The following is a 17,590-nucleotide window of genomic DNA, read 5'->3' as shown; positions in this document are numbered from 1 at the left end:
ATGGGCCGAATGGCCTCCTTCTGCACTGTAGGGTTTCTATGATTTCTGTGACCTGGAGTCATTCTTACTGCCAGCCATTGGCGTGTTGCCAGGTTTATATTCAATTTGTTTGGTCGCATTATGAACGCAGCTTCCTTGGTCATCAAGTCCTGGGGTGGGACTCAAACTCAGATGCTTCTAGCTCGGAGGTAGGGGATGCTACCCGCTGCGCCACAAGACCGTCCTAGTCTATTCGTCAGGCTGCAGGCTACTTGACATCAACTTCAAGTATTCCACGGACCATGTATACCTTCAGTGTGAGAGCTTGTGGCCCCTGTAGATTTACTGAAATGGTGGCTCCTCAGTGTTTGGTTGCACTTCAGCCACATGTTGCTAACTTTGGCTGCACAGTGTGGAGGAGGGAGGGTCATCTTCCCCTGGATCTAAGTTTTTTTTAAAAAGTTTATTTAATTAGTGTCACAAGTAGGCTCACACTGCAATGAAGTTACTGTGAAAATCCCCGAGTCACCACCCTCCGGCGCCCGTTCGGGTTACACCGAGGGAGAGTTTAGCATGATCCAATGCACCCGACCAGCACGTATTTTGTGGGAGAAAACCGGAGCATCCGGAGGATACCCATGGAGACACGGGGAGAACGTGCAGACTCTGTACAGACAGTGACCCAAGCCGGAAAGCGAACCCGGGTCCCTGCCGCTGTGAGGAAGCAGTGCTAACCACTGTGCCACCGTGCTGTCCGCTTTGTTGCCTATTTTGGGCTCTTTTGGTTTGACTGGACAACATGTTTGGGAAAATAAGAAAGAATATTCCATAGTAACGAGAATGATCTGTTCTGAATTTTTATGCTGTACTGACAGTGATAATGGGCGGCACGGTAGCACAGTGGTTAGCACTGCTGCTTCACAGCTCCAGGGTCCCGGGTTCGATTCCCGGCTCGGGTCACTGTCTGTGTGGAGTTTGCACATTCTCCTCGTGTCTGCGTGGGTTTCCTCCGGGTGCTCCGGTTTCCTCCCACAGTCCAAAGATGTGCAGGTTAGGTTGATTGGCCAGGTTAAAAATTGCCCCTTAGAGTTCTGAGATGCGTGGATTAGCGGGTAAAATATGTGGGGGTTGGGCCTGGGTGGGATTGTGGTCGGTGCAGACTCGATGGGCCGAATGGCCTCCTTCTGCACTGTAGGGTTTCTATGATTTCTATAATGTTTGCAAACTCTGTTTACAGGATATTAAATGGAGACGATCTGCAGGTGGAAATTCAAACCAAACATCACCCTAAGATGTCAGAGTCACTCGATTCATCAGGACCTCAATATCATCACACTTTGAATGTGGAAGGAGAAACGTTTGTGTGCTCCGTTTGTGGGAAAAGATTTCAAACATCGGTGTGACTGGAAAAGTGCTGAGACACACACAGCTGAGTGAGTGTGTTCCAGTGAACTGAGTGTGGAAAGAGCTTCAACCAGTTACACAGCCTGAAAAAACATCGCAGCGTTCACAGCGGGGAGAGACTGTACCTGCGTTCTGTGTGTGGACGAGGCTTCAACTGATCATCCAACCTGGAGAGACACAAGGGCACCGGCACTACGGAGAAACCGTGGAAATGCGTCGACTGTGGGAAGGGATTCATTTGCCCATCTCAGCTGGAAGCTCATCGACGCATTCACACCGGGGAGAGACCGTTCACCTGCTCGGTGTGTGGGAATGGATTCACTCTGATGTCCAGCCTTCAGCTGCACCTGCGAGTTCACACCGACGAGAGGCCTTTTAAATGCTCCGACTGCGGGAAGTGCTTTAAAATCTCACCGGACCTGATTAAACACCAGTTTGTTCACACCGACGAGAGACCGTTCGGTTGTTCTCGGTGTGAGAAGCGGTTCAGACAGTCGTCCCACCTCATTCAACACCAGCGCATTCACACCGGGGAGAGGCCCTACACCTGCTCCGTGTGTGGCAAGGGGTTCACTTCATCGTCCAACCTGGTGACACACCAGCGGATTCACACAGGGGAGAAGATATTCACCTGCTCTGTGTGCGGGAAGGGTTTTTCCCAGTCATCCAACCTGCTGACACACCAGCAAGTTCACACCGGGGAGAGGCCGTTCACCTGCTCCGTGTGCGGGAAGAGATTTGCTCGGTCGTCTCACTTGCTGACCCACCAGCGGGTTCACAAGTGAATTGCAGAGGTCAGATTCTGCTGTTAATCACATCCTTTGTCTCTGTTGCTGTTAGCAACCCCTGTTTGGATCAGTAAATTTGCTGATGACACCAAGATTGGTGGAGTAGTGGATGAGGTGGAGGGCTGTTGTAGACTGCAAAGAGATAGGATGCAAAGCTGGGCTGAAAAATGGCAAATGGAGTTTAACCCTGATAAATGTGAGGTGGTTCATTTTGGTAGGACTAATTTAAATGTGGATTACAGGGTCAAAGGTAGGGTTCTGAAGACTGTGGAGGAACAGAGAGATCTTGGGGTCCATATCCACAGATCTCTAAAGGTTGCCACTCAAGTGGATAGAGCTGTGAAGAAGGCCTATAGTGTGTTAGCTTTTATTAACAGGGGGTTGGAGTTTAAGAGCCGTGGGGTTGTGCTGCAACTGTACAGGACCTTGGTGAGACCACCTTTGGAATATTGTGTGCAGCTCTGGTCACCTCACTATAAGGAGGATGTGGAAGCGCTGGAAAGAGTGCAGAGGAGATTTACCAGGATGCTGCCTGGTTTGGAGGGTAGGTCTTATGAGGAAAGGTTGAGGGAGCTAGGGCTGTTCTCTCTGGAGCGGAGGAGACTGAGGGGAGACTTAATAGAGGTTTATAAAATGATGAAGGGGATAGATAGAGTGAACGTTCAAAGACTATTTCCTCGGGTGGATGGAGCTATTACAAGGGGGCATAACTATAGGGTTCGTGGTGGGAGATACAGGAAGGATATCAGAGGTAGGTTCTTTACGCAGAGAGTGGTTGGGGTGTGGAATGGACTGCCTGCAGTGATAGTGGAGTCAGACACTTTAGGAACATTTAAGCAGTTATTGGATAGGCACATGGAGCACACCAGGATGATAGGGAGTGGGATAGCTTGATGTTGGTTTCAGATAAAGCTCGGCACAACATCGTGGGCCGAAGGGCCTGTTCTGTGCTGTACTGTTCTATCTATGTTCTATGTAACTGGGCCAGAGTTTAATATTCTGGATACCTGTTAAATAAATCAGTGTTGGTGAAAGCTGGTTAGACGGGCAGAACAGTGGCAAATGGAATTAACCATCCAGAGTATGAGGTGATGCATTTGGGAGTACTGACAAGAGAAGGGAATTCATAATGAACCGTCAGGTGCTCAGAAGTACAGAGGAGCAGAGGGACCTTGGGGTGCATGTCCAAAGATCCCCAAGGGCAGCAGAGAGATTGATAAAGTAGTCCTTGCCTTTATCAACTGAGGCATGGAATATAATGGCGGTACGGTGGCACAATGGTTAGCACTGCTGCCTCACAGCGCCAGAGATGTTGATTCGATCCCCGGCTTGGGTCACTGTCTGTGTGGAGTCAGCACGAGCTTGTCGTATGGGGAACGGTTGAGGACTCTGGGTCTGCACTCGTTGGAGTTTAGAAGGATGAGGGGGGGATCTTAACATAGAACATAGAACAGTACAGCACAGAACAGGCCCTTCGGCCCACGATGTTGTGCCGAGCTTTGTCTGAAACCAAGATCAAGCTATTTCCTGCCTGTCATCCCGAAGTACTCCATGTGCCTATCCAATAGCTTCTTAAATGTTCCTAAAGTGTCTGACTCCACTATCACTGCAGGCAGTCCATTCCACACCCCAACCACTCTCTGCGTAAAGAACCTACCTCTGACATCCTTCCTATATCTCCCACCATGAACCCTATAGTTATGCCCCCTTGTAATAGCTCCATCCACCCGAGGAAATAGTCTTTGAACGTTCACTCTATCTATCCCCCTCATCATCTTATAAACCTCTATCAAGTCTCCTCTCAACCTCCTCCGCTCCAAAGAGAAAAGCCCAAGTTCCCTCAACCTTTCCTCATAAGACATACCCTCCAAACCAGGCAGCATCCTGGTAAATCTCCTTTGCACTCTTTCCAGTGTCTCAACATCCTTCTTGTAGTGAGGTGACCAGAACTGCACACAATATTCCAAATGTGGTCTCACCAAGGTCCTGTACAGTTGCAGCATAACCCCGCGGCTCTTAAACTCAAACCCCCTGTTAATAAAAGCTAACACACTATCGGCCTTCTTCACAGCTCTATCCACTTGAGTGGCAACCTTCAGAGATCTATGGATATGGACCCCAAGATCTCTCTGTTCCTCTACAGTCTTCAGAATGTTTCTTATTGAAACATTCAGTTTCTTATTGAAACTTACAGGATACTGCGAGGCCTGAATAGAGTGGACGCGGAGAGGATGTTTCCACGAGTAGGAAAAACTAGAACCAGAAGGAACAACCTCAGGCTAAAGGGACGATCCTTTAAAACAGAGATGAGGAGGAATTTCTTCAGCCAGAGAGTGGTGAATCTGTGGAATTCTTTACCGCAGAAGGCTGTGGAGGCCAGGTCACTGAGTGTCTTTAAGACAGAGATAGATTGGTTCTTGATTAATAAGGGGATTAGGGGTTATGGGGAGAAGGCAGGAGAATGGGGATGAGAAAAATATCAGCCATGATTGAATGGCGGAGCAGACTCGATGGGCCGAGTGGCCTAATCCTGCTCCTATGTCTTATGGTCTTATGCTCCGATTTCTTCCCACAGTCCAAAGATGTGCTGGTTAGGTGGATTGGCCATGCTAAGTTGCCCCTTAGTGTCACAGGGATTAGCTCGGGTAAGTGCATGGGGTTATGAGGATAGGCCTGGGTAGGATTGTGGTCGGTGCAAACTCGATGGGGCGAAAGGCCTCCTTCTGCACTGTAGGATTCTATGGTAAGAGGAGGGAGGTTAAGTTTTAAGTTTATTTAATTTAGTGTCACAAGTAGGCTTACATTAACATTGCAACGAAGTTACTGTGAAAATCCCCTAGTCACCACACTCTGGCGCCTGTTCGGGTACACTGAGGGAGAATTTAGCATGGCCAATGCACCCTAACCAGCATGACTTTCAGACTGTGGGAGGAAGCCGGAGCACCCGGAGGAAACCCACGCAGACACGGGGAGAACGTGCAGACTCCGCACAGACAGTGACCCAAGCCGGGAATCGAACCTGGGTCCCTGGCGCTGTGAGGCAGCAGCGCTAACCACCGTGCCCAATGATGGTGCTGTATAAAATACTTGTGAGGTGACAGCGAGAGTGCGCAGTTCTGGTCGCAAAACCACAGGATGTGATTACGTTTCAGCTGTGGAGAGAGGCTGGTTCGGCTGGGGTTGTTTTCCTTCGAGCAGAGATGGCAGATGGGGGGGAACCTGATTGAGGTGGACAAGATGATGAGGGACATAGATAGGATAAACAGGAAGTAACTTTCCCCCTGAGTTGAGGGGTCAGTACCCAGGGGGCATAGATTTCAGGTAAATGGAGGAGATTGAGAGGGGATTTGAGGAGATACTTTTTCACCCAGAGGGCGACGGGAATCTGGAACTTGCTGCCTGAAAGGGTGGTCGAGACAGGAACCCTCACAACATCAAAGAAACATTTAGATGAGCATATGAAATAAGACAATAAGATAGAGGGGCAGGATTAGCCATTCAGCCCATTAAGTCTACCCCGTCCTTCGATCATGGCTGATAAGTTTCTCAACCCCATTCTCCCGCCTTTTCCCAGTAACCTTTGATTCCCTCACCAATCAAGAACCTACCTATCTCTGTCTTTCGTACATTCAATGACCCGGCCTCCACAGCCTTCTGTGGCAATGAATTCCACAGATTCACCATCCTCTGGCTGAAGAAATTCCTCCTCATCTCGCTTCTAAAGGATCGTGCAAACTCGATGGGGCGAATGGCCTCCTTCTGCACTGGAGGGATCCTATGACAAGAGGAGGGAGGTTAAGTTTTAAGTTTTTAGTGTCACAAGTAGGCTTACATTAACATTGCATTGAAGTTACTGTGAAAGTTCCCTAGGAGAGTGGTCCAAGAAGTGGCTGATGAAATTCAACGTGGGCAAGTGCGAGGTCGTGCACTTTGGAAAAAAAAAAGAATAGAGGCATGGACTATTTTCTAAACGGTGACAAAATTCATAATGCTAAAGTGCAAAGGGACTTGGGAGTCCTAGTCCAGGATTCTCTAAAGGTAAACTTGCAGGTTGAGTCCGTAATTAAGAAAGCAAGTGTAATGTTGTCATTTATCTCAAGAGGCTTGGAATACAAAAGCAGGGATGTACTTCTGAGGCTTTATAAAGCACTGGTTAGGCCCCATTTGGAGTACTGTGAGCAATTTTGGGCCCCACACCTCAGGAAGGACATACTGGCACTGGAGCGGGTCCAGCGGAGATTCACACGGATGATCCCGGGAATGGTAGGCCTGACATACGATGAACGTCTGAGGATCGTGGGATTATATTCATTGGAGTTTAGGAGGTTGAGGGGAGATCTGATAGAAACTTACAAGATAATGAACGGCTTAGATAGGATGGACGTAGGGAAGTTGTTTCCATTAACAGGGGAGACTAGGACGCGGGGGCACAGCCTTAGAATAAAAGGGAGTCACTTTAGAACAGAGATGAGGAGAAATTTCTTCAGCCAGAGAGTGGTGGGTCTGTGGAATTCATTGCCACAGAGGGCTGTGGAGGCCGAGACGTTGAGCATCTTCAAGACAGAAATTGATAAATTCTTGATTTCTCGAGGAATTAAGGGCTATGGGGAGAGAGCGGGTAAATGGAGTTGAAATCAACCATGATTGAATGGTGGAGTGGACTCGATGGGCCGAATGGCCTTACTTCCGCTCCTATGTCTTATGGTCTTATAGTCTCCACACGCCGGCATCTGTTTGGGTTACACTGAGGGAGAATTTAGCATGGCCAATGCACCCTAACCAGCACGTCTTTCAGACTGGGAGCTTCCTCTGAGGCGGTGCCCTCAGATCCTCGTCTCTCCTCCTAATGGAAACATCTTCCCCACGTCCACTCTATCCAGGCCTCGCAGTACCCTGCAAGTTTCAATGAGATTCCCCCCCCCCCCCCTCATCCTTTTAAACTCCATCGAGTACAGACCCAGAGTCCTCAAACGTTCCTCGTACGTCAACTTTTCATTCCTGGGATCAATCGCATGAGCCTCCTCTCGACCCTCTCCAAGGCCAACACATTCTTCCTTAGATACAGGGCCCAAAATCGCTCGCAATATTCCAAATGTGGTCTGACCAGGGCCTTACACAGCCTCAGCAGGACATCCCTGCTCTTGTATTTAAGCGGTTATTGGATAGGCACATGGAGCACACCAGGATGATAGGGAGTGGGATAGCTTGATCTTGGTTTCAGATAAAGCTCGGCACAACATCGTGGGTCGAAGGGCCTGTTCTGTGCTGTACTGTTCTATGTATTCTAGTCCTCCATATCTCTGAGGTGATGGCCCAGTTGTCGTTATTTGTTCTATATCTTATTTGTGGAGTAGTGTCCTTTCTCCTGAATTCCATTTCACATTTAGTATTCTTAATTTGGTTTGATTGGGGCGGCACGGTAGCACAGTGGTTAGCACTGCTGCTTCACAGCTCCAGGGACCTGGGTTCGATTCCCGGCTCGGGTCACTGTCTGTGTGGAGTTTGCACATTCTCCTCGTGTCTGCGTGGGTTTCCTCCGGGTGCTCCGGTTTCCTCCCACAGTCCAAAGATGTGCGGGTTAGGTTGATTGGCCGTGCTAAAATTGCCCCTTAGTGTCCTGGGATGCGTAGATTAGAGGGATTAGTGGGTAAAATATGTAGGGATATGGGGGTAGGGCCTGGGGGGTGGTCGGTGCAGACTCGATGGGCCGAATGGCCTCTTTCTGCACTGTAGGGTTTCTATGATTTGATTTTGATTTGATTTATTATTGTCTCATGTATTGGGATACAGTGAAAAACATTGTTTCTTGCGCGCTATACAGACAAAGCATACCGTTCATAGGGAAGGAAAGGAGAGAGTGCAGAATGTAGTGTTACAGTCATAACTCTTGTCGAGTTAAGTGCCAATGGGAGGTGTGATTCAAGAGTTTTCTAACCAAGCCCAGACAGATAGAGAAAGATCAACTTAATACGAGGTAGGTCCATTCAAAAGTCTGATGGCAGCAGGGAAGAAGCTGTTCTTGAGTCATGTTGGCACGTGACCTCAGACTTTTGTATCTTTTTCCCGATGGAAGAAGGTGGAAGAGAGTATGTCCGGGGTGCGTGGGGTCTTTGATTATGCTGGCTGCTTTTCCGAGGTAGCGGGAAGCGTAGATGGGAGTCAAAGGATGAGAGGCTGGTTTGCGTGATGGACTGGGTTTTGTTCACGGCCCTTCGTAGTTTCTTGCAGTCTTGGGCAGAGCAGGAGCCATCCCAAGCTGTGATACAACCAGAAAGAATGCTTTCTATGGTGCATCTGTAAAGGTTGGTGAGAGTCATAGCTAACATGCCAAATTTCCTCAGCCTCCTGATAAAGTAGAGGCGTTGGTGAGCTTTCTTAACTATAGTGTCGGCATGGAGGGGGGAACCAGGACAGGTTGTTGGTGATCTGGACACCTAAAAACTTGAAGCTCTCGACCATTTCTACTTTGTCCCCATTGATGTAGACAGGGGCATGTTCTCCTTTACGCTTCCTGAAGTCGATGACAATCTCCTTCATTTTGTTGGCATTGAGGGAGAGATTATTGTTGCCGCACCAGTTCACCAGATTCTCTATCTCATTCTTTTTCTTTTGGAGTTAAGTGCCAATGGGAGGTGTGATTCAAGAGTTTTCTAACCACGTCCAGACAGATATTTTCCCCCATTTCAGTAGGAAACACATATTGAGATGATTGATTGTGTAACGTTTTATTTAAGTCATGAATGTAGTGAATGATCAAAAGTTGCTATTTCTATTTTATAGGGCGGCACGGTGGCACAGTGGTTCGCACTGCTGCCCCACAGCGCCAGGGACTCAAGTTCAAATCCGGCCTTGGGTCACTGTCTGTGTGGAGTTTACACATTCTCCCCGTGTCTGTGTGGGTTTCCTCCGGGTGCTCCGGTTTCCTCCCACAGTCCAAAGATGTGCGGGTTAGGTTAATTGCCCAAGCTCAATTGACCCTGGTGTCAGGAGGATTAGCAGGGTAAATATGTGGGGTTACAGGAAGAGGGCCTGGGTGGGATTGTGGTTGGTGCAGACTTGATGGGCCGAATGGCCTTCTTCTGCACTGGGGATCGATGATTCTATGATTCTATTTGTACAAATTTGTTAAACGGCTACAGAAAATAACCCAACACTTTATTTGAATTTCAGCCAGGGAGGAGAGAGAGTGTGTGAGACGGGGATCTACAGCTGTAGTGGAACAAGAGAGTGTTATAGTTCAGGTGAGAAACTCTAAAGTGTTTTAGGAAGACCACCTGAACCATATGTTTTGCATCTTGAATTTGACTAAGATGAGATGTGCATGAGACGCAAAAACCCAGTCTGCAGGTACAACAGGTGATCAAGAAGGCAAATGGGATGTTGGCCTATATCGCGAGGGGGATAGAATATAAAAGCAGAGATGTCTTGCTGCATCTGTTCAGGGCATTGGTGAGGCCGCAGCTGGAATACTGTGTGCAGTATTGGTCCCCTTATTTGCGGAAGGATATATTGGCCTTGGAGGGAGTGCAGAGAAGGTTCACCAGGTTGATACCGGAGTTGAGGGGTGTTGATTATGCGGAAAGACTGAGCAGATTGGGTTTGTACTCGTTGGAATTTAGAAGGCGGAGGGGGGATCTTATAGAGACCTATAAGATAATGAAGGGGCTGGATAGGGTAGAGGTGGAGAGATTCTTTCCACTTAGAAAGGAAGCTCGAACTAGAGGGCACAGCCTCAAAATAAAGGGGGGTCAGTTTAGGACAGAGTTGAGGAGGAACTTCTTCTCTCTGAGGGTGGTGAATCTCTGGAATTCTCTGCCCACTGAAGTGGTGGAGGCTACCTCGCTGAATATGTTTAAATCACGGATAGATGGATTCCTGATCGGTAAGGGAATTAAGGGTTATAGGGATCAGGCGGGTAAGTGGAACTGATCCACTTCAGATCAGCCATGATCTTATTGAATGGCGGGGCAGGCTCGAGGGGCTAGATGGCCTACTCCTGCTCCTATTTCTTATGTTCTTATGTTTCACTTCAGGTGTGATTCAGCAACCCAGCAGGGAGCTTTCATTAACATGTATAAAAAGAAAGTTAGCAATACCTTTTATCAGTTCCAAACAGATAGCCAGGAAGAAAACAATCACAATAATGCATTGACCCTCAATCGAAGCGGTTCCAACAAACCAAAACCTTTCCCAGACAAAACCCTTCTCACAGGTTTAACACAGCGTAGATTAAAATCTCAATTGACTAACAAAACCCAGTCCATCACGCAAACCAGCCTCTCATCCTTTTCGAAGGCTGCACTTTCCTACCGGAAAGCAAAACTTTGCCTTGAGATAACCAGCAGAATTTCCAAATAGAACAGGGAGATGGAGAGAGAGAGAGAGAGACTTCAGCTTCTTTCTTGCTTGATGCCCCTGCTAAAACTTAAAAACTAAACTGCAGCCTCAGGATTCTCGAAACTGAAACCTTAAACTCACTGGAAAGAAAAGAAACTGTCCAAAAACATATGACCTTTTCTCCTAACAAATGCAGGATCATAAAACTAATCCCGGAGTAAACACAAACAACCCCATTTAAGCCACTTAAGAAGCAATTAAAGGACAATTCCAGTCAAGTCAGCAACAAAGACATCACTGACACTGTGAGCTAAGAAACCACTCAAACTGTGAAAGCTGCAGAAATTGTGATTTTTTAAAAAACCTTTCTTAGAACATAGAATCATAGAAACCCTACAGTACAGAAAGAGGCCATTTGGCCCATCGGGTCTGCACCGATCACAAACCCACCCAGGCCCTACCCCCATATCCCTACATATTTTACCCACTAATACCTCGAACCTACACATCTCAGGACACTAAGGGGCAATTTTAGCATGGCCAATCAACCTAACCCGCACATCTTTGGACTGTGGGAGGAAACCGGAGCACCCGGAGGAAACCCACGCAGACACGAGGAGAATGTGCAAACTCCACACAGACAGTGACCCGAGCCGGGAATCGAACCCAGGGCCCTGGAGCTGTGAAGCAGTAGTGCTAACCACTGTGCTACCGTGCCGCCCCTATAGAATAGTACAGCACAGAACAGGCCCTTCGGCCCACGATGTTGTGCCGAGCTTTATCTGAAACCAAGATCAAGCTATCCCACTCCCTATCATCCTCGTGTGCTCCATGTGCCTATCCAATAACCGCTTAAATGTTCCTAAAGTGTCTGACTCCACTATCACTGCAGGCAATCCATTCCACACCCCAACCACTCTCTGCGTAAAGAACCTACCTCTGATATCCTTCCTATATCTCCCGCCATGAACCCAATAGTTATGCCCCCTTGTAATAGCTCCATCCACCCGAGGAAATAGTCTTTGAACGTTCACTCTATCTATCCCCTTCATCATTTTATAAACCTCTATTAAGTCTCCCCTCAGTCTCCTCCGCTCCAGAGAGAACAGCCCTAGCTCCCTCAACCTTTCCTCATAAGACCTACCCTCCAAACCAGGCAGCATCCTGGTAAATCTCCTCTGCACTCTTTCCAGCGCTTCCACATCCTTCTTATAGTGAGGTGACCAGAACTGCACACAATATTCCAAATGTGGTCTCACCAAGGTCCTGTACAGTTGCAGCATAACCCCACGGCTCTTAAACTCCAACCCCCTGTTAATAAAAGCTAACACACTACAGGCCTTCTTCACAGCTCTATCCACTTGAGCGGCAAAGGTTCTTAAAGGTTCTTAAAGGGACACTAACATCACAAAAGGAAAGAAATGTTCCACAGAAACTAGAATGGTCTGTTCTGAATGTTACCCTGTACTGATAGTGATGACTCTAATAATCTCCTTTTACAGGGTATCAGAAAGGGAGGATTTGCAGATGGGGTAACTTGAACCAATCACCATGTCACGACCTGCCAGTCACTCGATTAATCAGGACTGAATATCATTAGTCTTGAATGTGAAGGAGAGATGTTCGTTTGCTCTGCTGTGGGAAAAGATTTCAAACATCAGTGTGAGTGGAAAAGCACCGAGACACACACACACACCCGAGTGAGAGTGTTCCGATGAAATGACTGTGGAAAGAGCTTTAACCAGTTACACAGCCTGAAAATACATCGCAGCATTCACAGCGGGGAGAGACTGTATCAGGGTTTTGTGTGTGGATCAGGGTCCAACGGATCATCCAACCTGGAGAGACACACCGGCACCATGGAGAAACCGTGGAAATGTGGGGACTGCGGGAAGGGATTCAATTACCCGTCCCAGCTGGAGATCCATCGACGCAGCCACACCGGGGAGAGGCCGTTCGCCTGCTCCGTGTGTGGGAAGGGATTCACATTGTCATCCAGCCTACACATACACCAGAGGACCCACACCGGGGAGAAGCCGTTAACCTGCTTGGCGTGCGGGAAGGGGTTCAGCTTCGTGTCCCAGCTGCTGAGGCACCAGTTGGTCCACGTTGACGAGAGGCTGTTCGGCTGCTCGGAGTGTGAGAAGAGCTTTAAGAGACGCGAGGACCTGGCCAAGCACCGGCTCGCTCACGCCCAGAGGCGGTTCAGCTGCTCTCACTGCGGGAAAGCGTTCCGACAGTCGCTGAACCTCTTGAAGCACCAGCGGGTTCACACCGGGGAGAGGCTCCTGACCTGCCCCGTGTGTGGGAAGGGCTTCGCTCGACTCTCCCAGCTCAGTTCACACCGGCTGGTTCACACCGATGACAGGCCTTTCAAGTGTCCCGAGTGCGAGAAGGGCTTCAAAACCGCAGGTGACCTGCTGAGACACCAGCGCATTCACACCGAGGAGAGACCCTTCACCTGCTCCACCTGTGGGAAGGCATTTATCTGTCTGAACAACCTCAAGCTGCACCAGCGGGTCCACTCCGATCAGCGACCTTTCGAGTGTCCTGACTGCGGGAAGAGCTTTAAAACGATGAGGGACCTGCTGATGCACCAGCGCCTCCACACGGGGGAAAGGCCTTTCGCCTGCCCCGTGTGTGGGAAAGGCTTCACCCGCTCGTCCCACCTCCTGACCCACCAGCAGGTCCACACCGGGGAGAGACCATTCAGCTGCCCAGCGTGCGGGAAGGGTTTCACCCGGCTGGCTCACCTCAATTCACACCAGTTGGTTCACACCAACAACAGACCTTTCAAATGTTCTCAGTGCGAGAAGAGCTTCAAAAGCGCGGATGTTCTGCTGAGGCACCGGCGGGTTCACTCTGGGGAGAAACCGTACACCTGCTGTGCGTGCGGGAAGGGGTTCACACGTTCGTCCCACCTCCTAACTCACCAGCAAGTTCACAAGTGACCGCAGGGGGGGGGGCTGGACTCTGCTGTCACTGCTGCTGTTGATCTCATCCAGGACTGATCCACGTTCATTCCGACATGTGGGGGTTTGTTTCTGCTGAGTCAGTAATGATGTTATTAACAGGGGTGGCACAGTGGTTAGCACTGCTGCCTCACAGCGCCAGGGACCTGGGTTCGATTCCCGGATTGGGTCACTCTCTGCGTGGAGTCGGCACGGTGGCACAGTGGTCAGCACTGCTGCCTCACAGCGCCAGGGACCTGGGATCGATTCCCGGCTCGGGTCACTGTCTGCGTGGAGTCTGCACGCTCTCCCCGTGTCTGCGTGGGTTTCCTCCGGGTGCTCCGGTTTCCGCCCACAGTCTGAAAGACGTGCTGGTTACATAAGAACATAAGAAATAGGAGCAGGAGTAGGCCATCTAGCCCCTCGAGCCTGCCCCGCCATTCAATAAGATCATGGCTGATCTGAAGTGGATCAGTTCCACTTACCCGCCTGCTCCCCATAATCCTTAATTCCCTTACCGATCAGGAATCCATCTATCCGTGATTTAAACATATTCAACGAGGTAGCCTCCACCACTTCAGTGGGCAGAGAATTCCAGAGATTCACCACCCTCTGAGAGAAGAAGTTCCTCCTCAACTCTGTCCTAAACTGACCCCCCTTTATTTTGAGGCTGTGCCCTCTAGTTCTAGCTTCCTTTCTAAGTGGAAAGAATCTCTCCACCTCTACCCTATCCAGCCCGTTCATTATCTTATAGGTCTCTATAAGATCCCCCCTCAGCCTTCAAACTCCAACGAGTACAAACCTAATCTGCTCAGTCTCTCCTCATAATCAACACCCCTCATCTCTGGTATCAACCTGGTGAACCTTCTCTGCACTCCCTCCAAGGCCAATGTATCCTTCCGCAAATAAGGGGACCAATACTGACTACAGTATTCCAGCTGCGGCCTCACCAATGCCCTGTACAGATGCAGCAAGACATCTCTGCTTTTATATTCTATCCCCCTCGCGATAAATGCCAACATCCCATTTGCCTTCTTGATCACCTGTTGCACCTGCAGACTGGGTTTTTGCGTCTCATGCACAAGGACCCCCAGGTCCCTCTGCACAGCAGCATGTCGTAATTTTTTTACCATTTAAATAATAATCCAATTTGCTATTATTTCTTCCAAAGTGAATAACCTCGCATTTGTCAACGTTATACTCCATCTGCCAGATCCTCGCCCACTCACTCAGCCTGTCCAAATCTCTCTGCAGACCTTCCGTTTCCTCCACGCAATTCACTTTCCCACTTATCTTCGTGTCGTCAGCAAACTTTGTTACCCTACACTCAGTCCCCTCCTCCAGATCGTCTATGTAAATGGTAAACAGTTGAGGCCCCAGTACCGATCCCTGCGGCACGCCACTAGTCACCATCTGCCAACCAGAAAAGCACCCATTTATTCCAACTCTCTGCTTCCTGTTGGATAGCCAATCCCCAATCCACGCTAACACCCTACCCCCAACTCCGTGTACTTTAATCTTCTGCAGCAACCTTTTGTGAGGCACCTTATCGAACGCCTTTTGGAAATCCAAAAACACCACATCTACCGGTTCCCCTCCGTCAACCGCACTCGTCACATCTTCATAAAAATCCAGTAAGTTCGTCAAACACGACTTTCCCTTCATGAATCCATGGTTAGGTGCATTGGGCCGTGCTAAATTCTCCCTCAGTGTAACCCGAACAGGCGCCGGAGTGTGGCGACTAGGGGATTTTGACAGTAACTTCATTGCAGTGTTAATGTAAGCCTACTTGTGACACTAATAAATAAACTTTACCACAATTGAGCTTGAATGTGACGAATCTGAAAATATTCCTGTTGTTTGAAGCAGTGAGTTGGGGCCATACTTTTCTCTGCGATAAGAGAAGAAAAGTTGATGTCGTGTCACTGTTGTATTTTTGAGCATTTTTTTTTCCTTTTTAATTTTCGATGATTTCAGTTCTTGTACCTTCAGTACTCTCCTGGACAAGTCCCAGCTCCCCACACCTTTCAGAGTTGTAGAGGAGCTACTTAAAATTTTTACCAAATACAGACCACTCACAGCAGTACAATCAGATCGAGGATCAAATTTTACATCAAAGTTATGGCTAGCTTAGAAATAAATCAATTTAAATCAACTGTGTACCATCCCAGAATTGCAGGGAGCGTTGGAATGGTGGCATCAAACTTTACAGATCATGTTGAGGGCCAAAAATCAAGATTATCCAGAGGATTGGGATAAAGGAATTCTATTTATACTTTTTGCAATTAGAAACACAGAAACATAGAAAACTACAGCACAAAACAGGCCCTTCGGCCCCACAAGTTGTGCCGAACATATCCCTACCTTTTAGACCTACCTATAACCTTCCATCCTATTCAGTCCCATGTACTCATCCAGGAGTCTCTTAAAAGACCCTATTGAGTTCGCCTCCACCACCACTGACGGCAGCCGATTCCACTCGCCCACCACCCTCTGTGTGAAAAACTTCCCCGCTAACATTTCCCCTGTACCTACCCCCCAGCACCTTAAACCTGTGTCCTCTCGTAGCAGCCATTTCCGCCCTGGGAAAAAGCCTCCGAGAGTCCACTCGATCTATGCCTCTCAACATCTTATACACCTCTATTAGGTCTCCTCTCATCCTACGTCTCTCCAAGGAGAAAAGACCGAGCTCCCTCAGCCTATCCTCATAAGGCGTGCCACTCAATCCAGGCAACATCCTTGTAAATCTCCTCTGCACCCTTTCAATCTTTTCCACATCCTTCCTGTAATGAGGCGACCAGAACTGAGCACAGTACTCCAAGTGGGGTCTGACGAGGGTCTTATATAGCTGCATCATTATCCCCGGACTCCTAAACTCAATCCCTCGATTGATAAAGGCCAGCGCACCATACGCCTTCTTAACCACCTCCTCTACCTGCGGGGTGGAGGAGGTGGTTAAATAAACTTTATGAACCTTAAACCTCTCCCTTGTCTCCTCCATCCTCAGCTATCTAAGGTTATTGTTCAGGAATCACGGATTATCTAAAAAAAAGGATGGAGTTCATAAAGTAATTTATTAATTACGTAGTTTATTAAGAAGAAACTGTTTAAATATGATGGACAGAGAATAATATATTAAGTATTTTCAAGGCTGAGACAGACAGATTTTAAATCAGCAACGGAATCACAGCTTATGGGGATAAGGCAAGAAAGTGAAGTCAAAGATTGTCATATTAGATTAGTAATTAGCTCAGTGAATGGTAGAACAGACTCGATGGGCCAAATGGCCTACTTCTGCTCCTCTGTATTATGGTCTTAACGTACGAGCGGCACGGTAGCACAGTGGTTAGCACTGCTGCTTCACAGCTCCAGGGACCCGGGTTCGATTCCCGGCTCGGGGTCACTGTCTGTGTGGAGTTTGCACATTCTCCCCGTGTCTGCGTGGGTTTCCTCCGGGTGCTCCGGTTTCCTCCCACAGTCCAAAGATGTGCGGGTTAGGTGGATTGGCCAGGTTAAAAATTGCCCTTAGTGTCCTGGGATGCGTAGGTTAGACGGATTAGCGGGTAAAATATGTAGGGATTGGGGGTAGGGCCTGGGTGGGATTGTGGTCGGTGCAGACTCGATGGGCCGAATGGCCTCTTTCTGTACTGTAGGGTTTCTATGATTCTAAGATACGACTCGTGACAGGTGAGAGCAGTTTTCTTGTCCAATGTCTGCAGTCACCTCTTTTGTTCTGTCTTCTCTGAGGGGTCAGGAAGTTAGGAAGTTTTATTTATTAAAGTTTATTTATTAGTGTCACAAGTAGGCTTACATTAACACTGCAATGAAGTTACTGTGAAAATCCTCCAGTTGCCACACTCCGGCGCCTGTTCGGGTTACGCTGAGGGAGAATTTAGCACGGCCCAATGCACCCTAACCAGCACGTCTTTCAGACTGTGGGAGGAAACCGGAGCACCCGGAGGAAACCCACGCAGACACGGGGAGAATGTGCAGACTCCACACAGACAATGACCCGAGCTGGGAATTAAACCCGGGTCCTTTGCACTGTGAGGCACAGTGGCAAGCACTGCTGCCTCACCCCGTGTCTGCATGGGTTTCCTCCGGGTGCTCCGGTTTCCTCCCACAGTCCAA

At 48.7% G+C, this 17,590-nt stretch overlaps 2 protein-coding genes across 2 annotated transcripts in view; both read left to right on the top strand.

The window, feature by feature from the left end:
* Positions 1-2,468, top strand: part of LOC144480777 (uncharacterized) — a 50,232-nt gene extending 47,764 nt beyond the window's left edge. Inside the window, exon 3 of the transcript XR_013495713.1 lies at positions 2,286-2,468. The gene's annotated coding sequence lies outside the window, so the exon portion shown is untranslated. The remainder of the gene's footprint in view (positions 1-2,285) is intronic.
* Positions 2,469-9,339: 6,871 nt separating this feature from the next.
* LOC144480779 (uncharacterized) lies at positions 9,340-16,823 on the top strand. The gene is made up of 2 exons (XM_078200364.1): positions 9,340-9,412; positions 12,011-16,823. Exon 2 carries the CDS (start codon positions 12,368-12,370, stop codon positions 13,457-13,459), a length of 1,092 nt encoding a protein of 363 aa, XP_078056490.1. The 5' UTR covers positions 9,340-9,412; positions 12,011-12,367; the 3' UTR covers positions 13,460-16,823.
* Positions 16,824-17,590: the final 767 nt, after the last annotated feature.

This window comes from Mustelus asterias, chromosome 30 (genome assembly GCF_964213995.1).
Source record: "Mustelus asterias chromosome 30, sMusAst1.hap1.1, whole genome shotgun sequence".
Taxonomy (NCBI): Eukaryota; Metazoa; Chordata; class Chondrichthyes; order Carcharhiniformes; family Triakidae; genus Mustelus; species Mustelus asterias.
The sequence above is the reverse complement of the archived record's forward strand: the minus strand, read 5'-3'. Positions and strand labels throughout refer to the sequence as shown.

Bases quoted from the DNA above. Each gene is read 5' to 3' on its own strand.
- LOC144480779 (XM_078200364.1), top strand. From the start codon at position 12,368: ATGGAGAAACCGTGGAAATGTGGGGACTGCGGGAAGGGATTCAATTAC.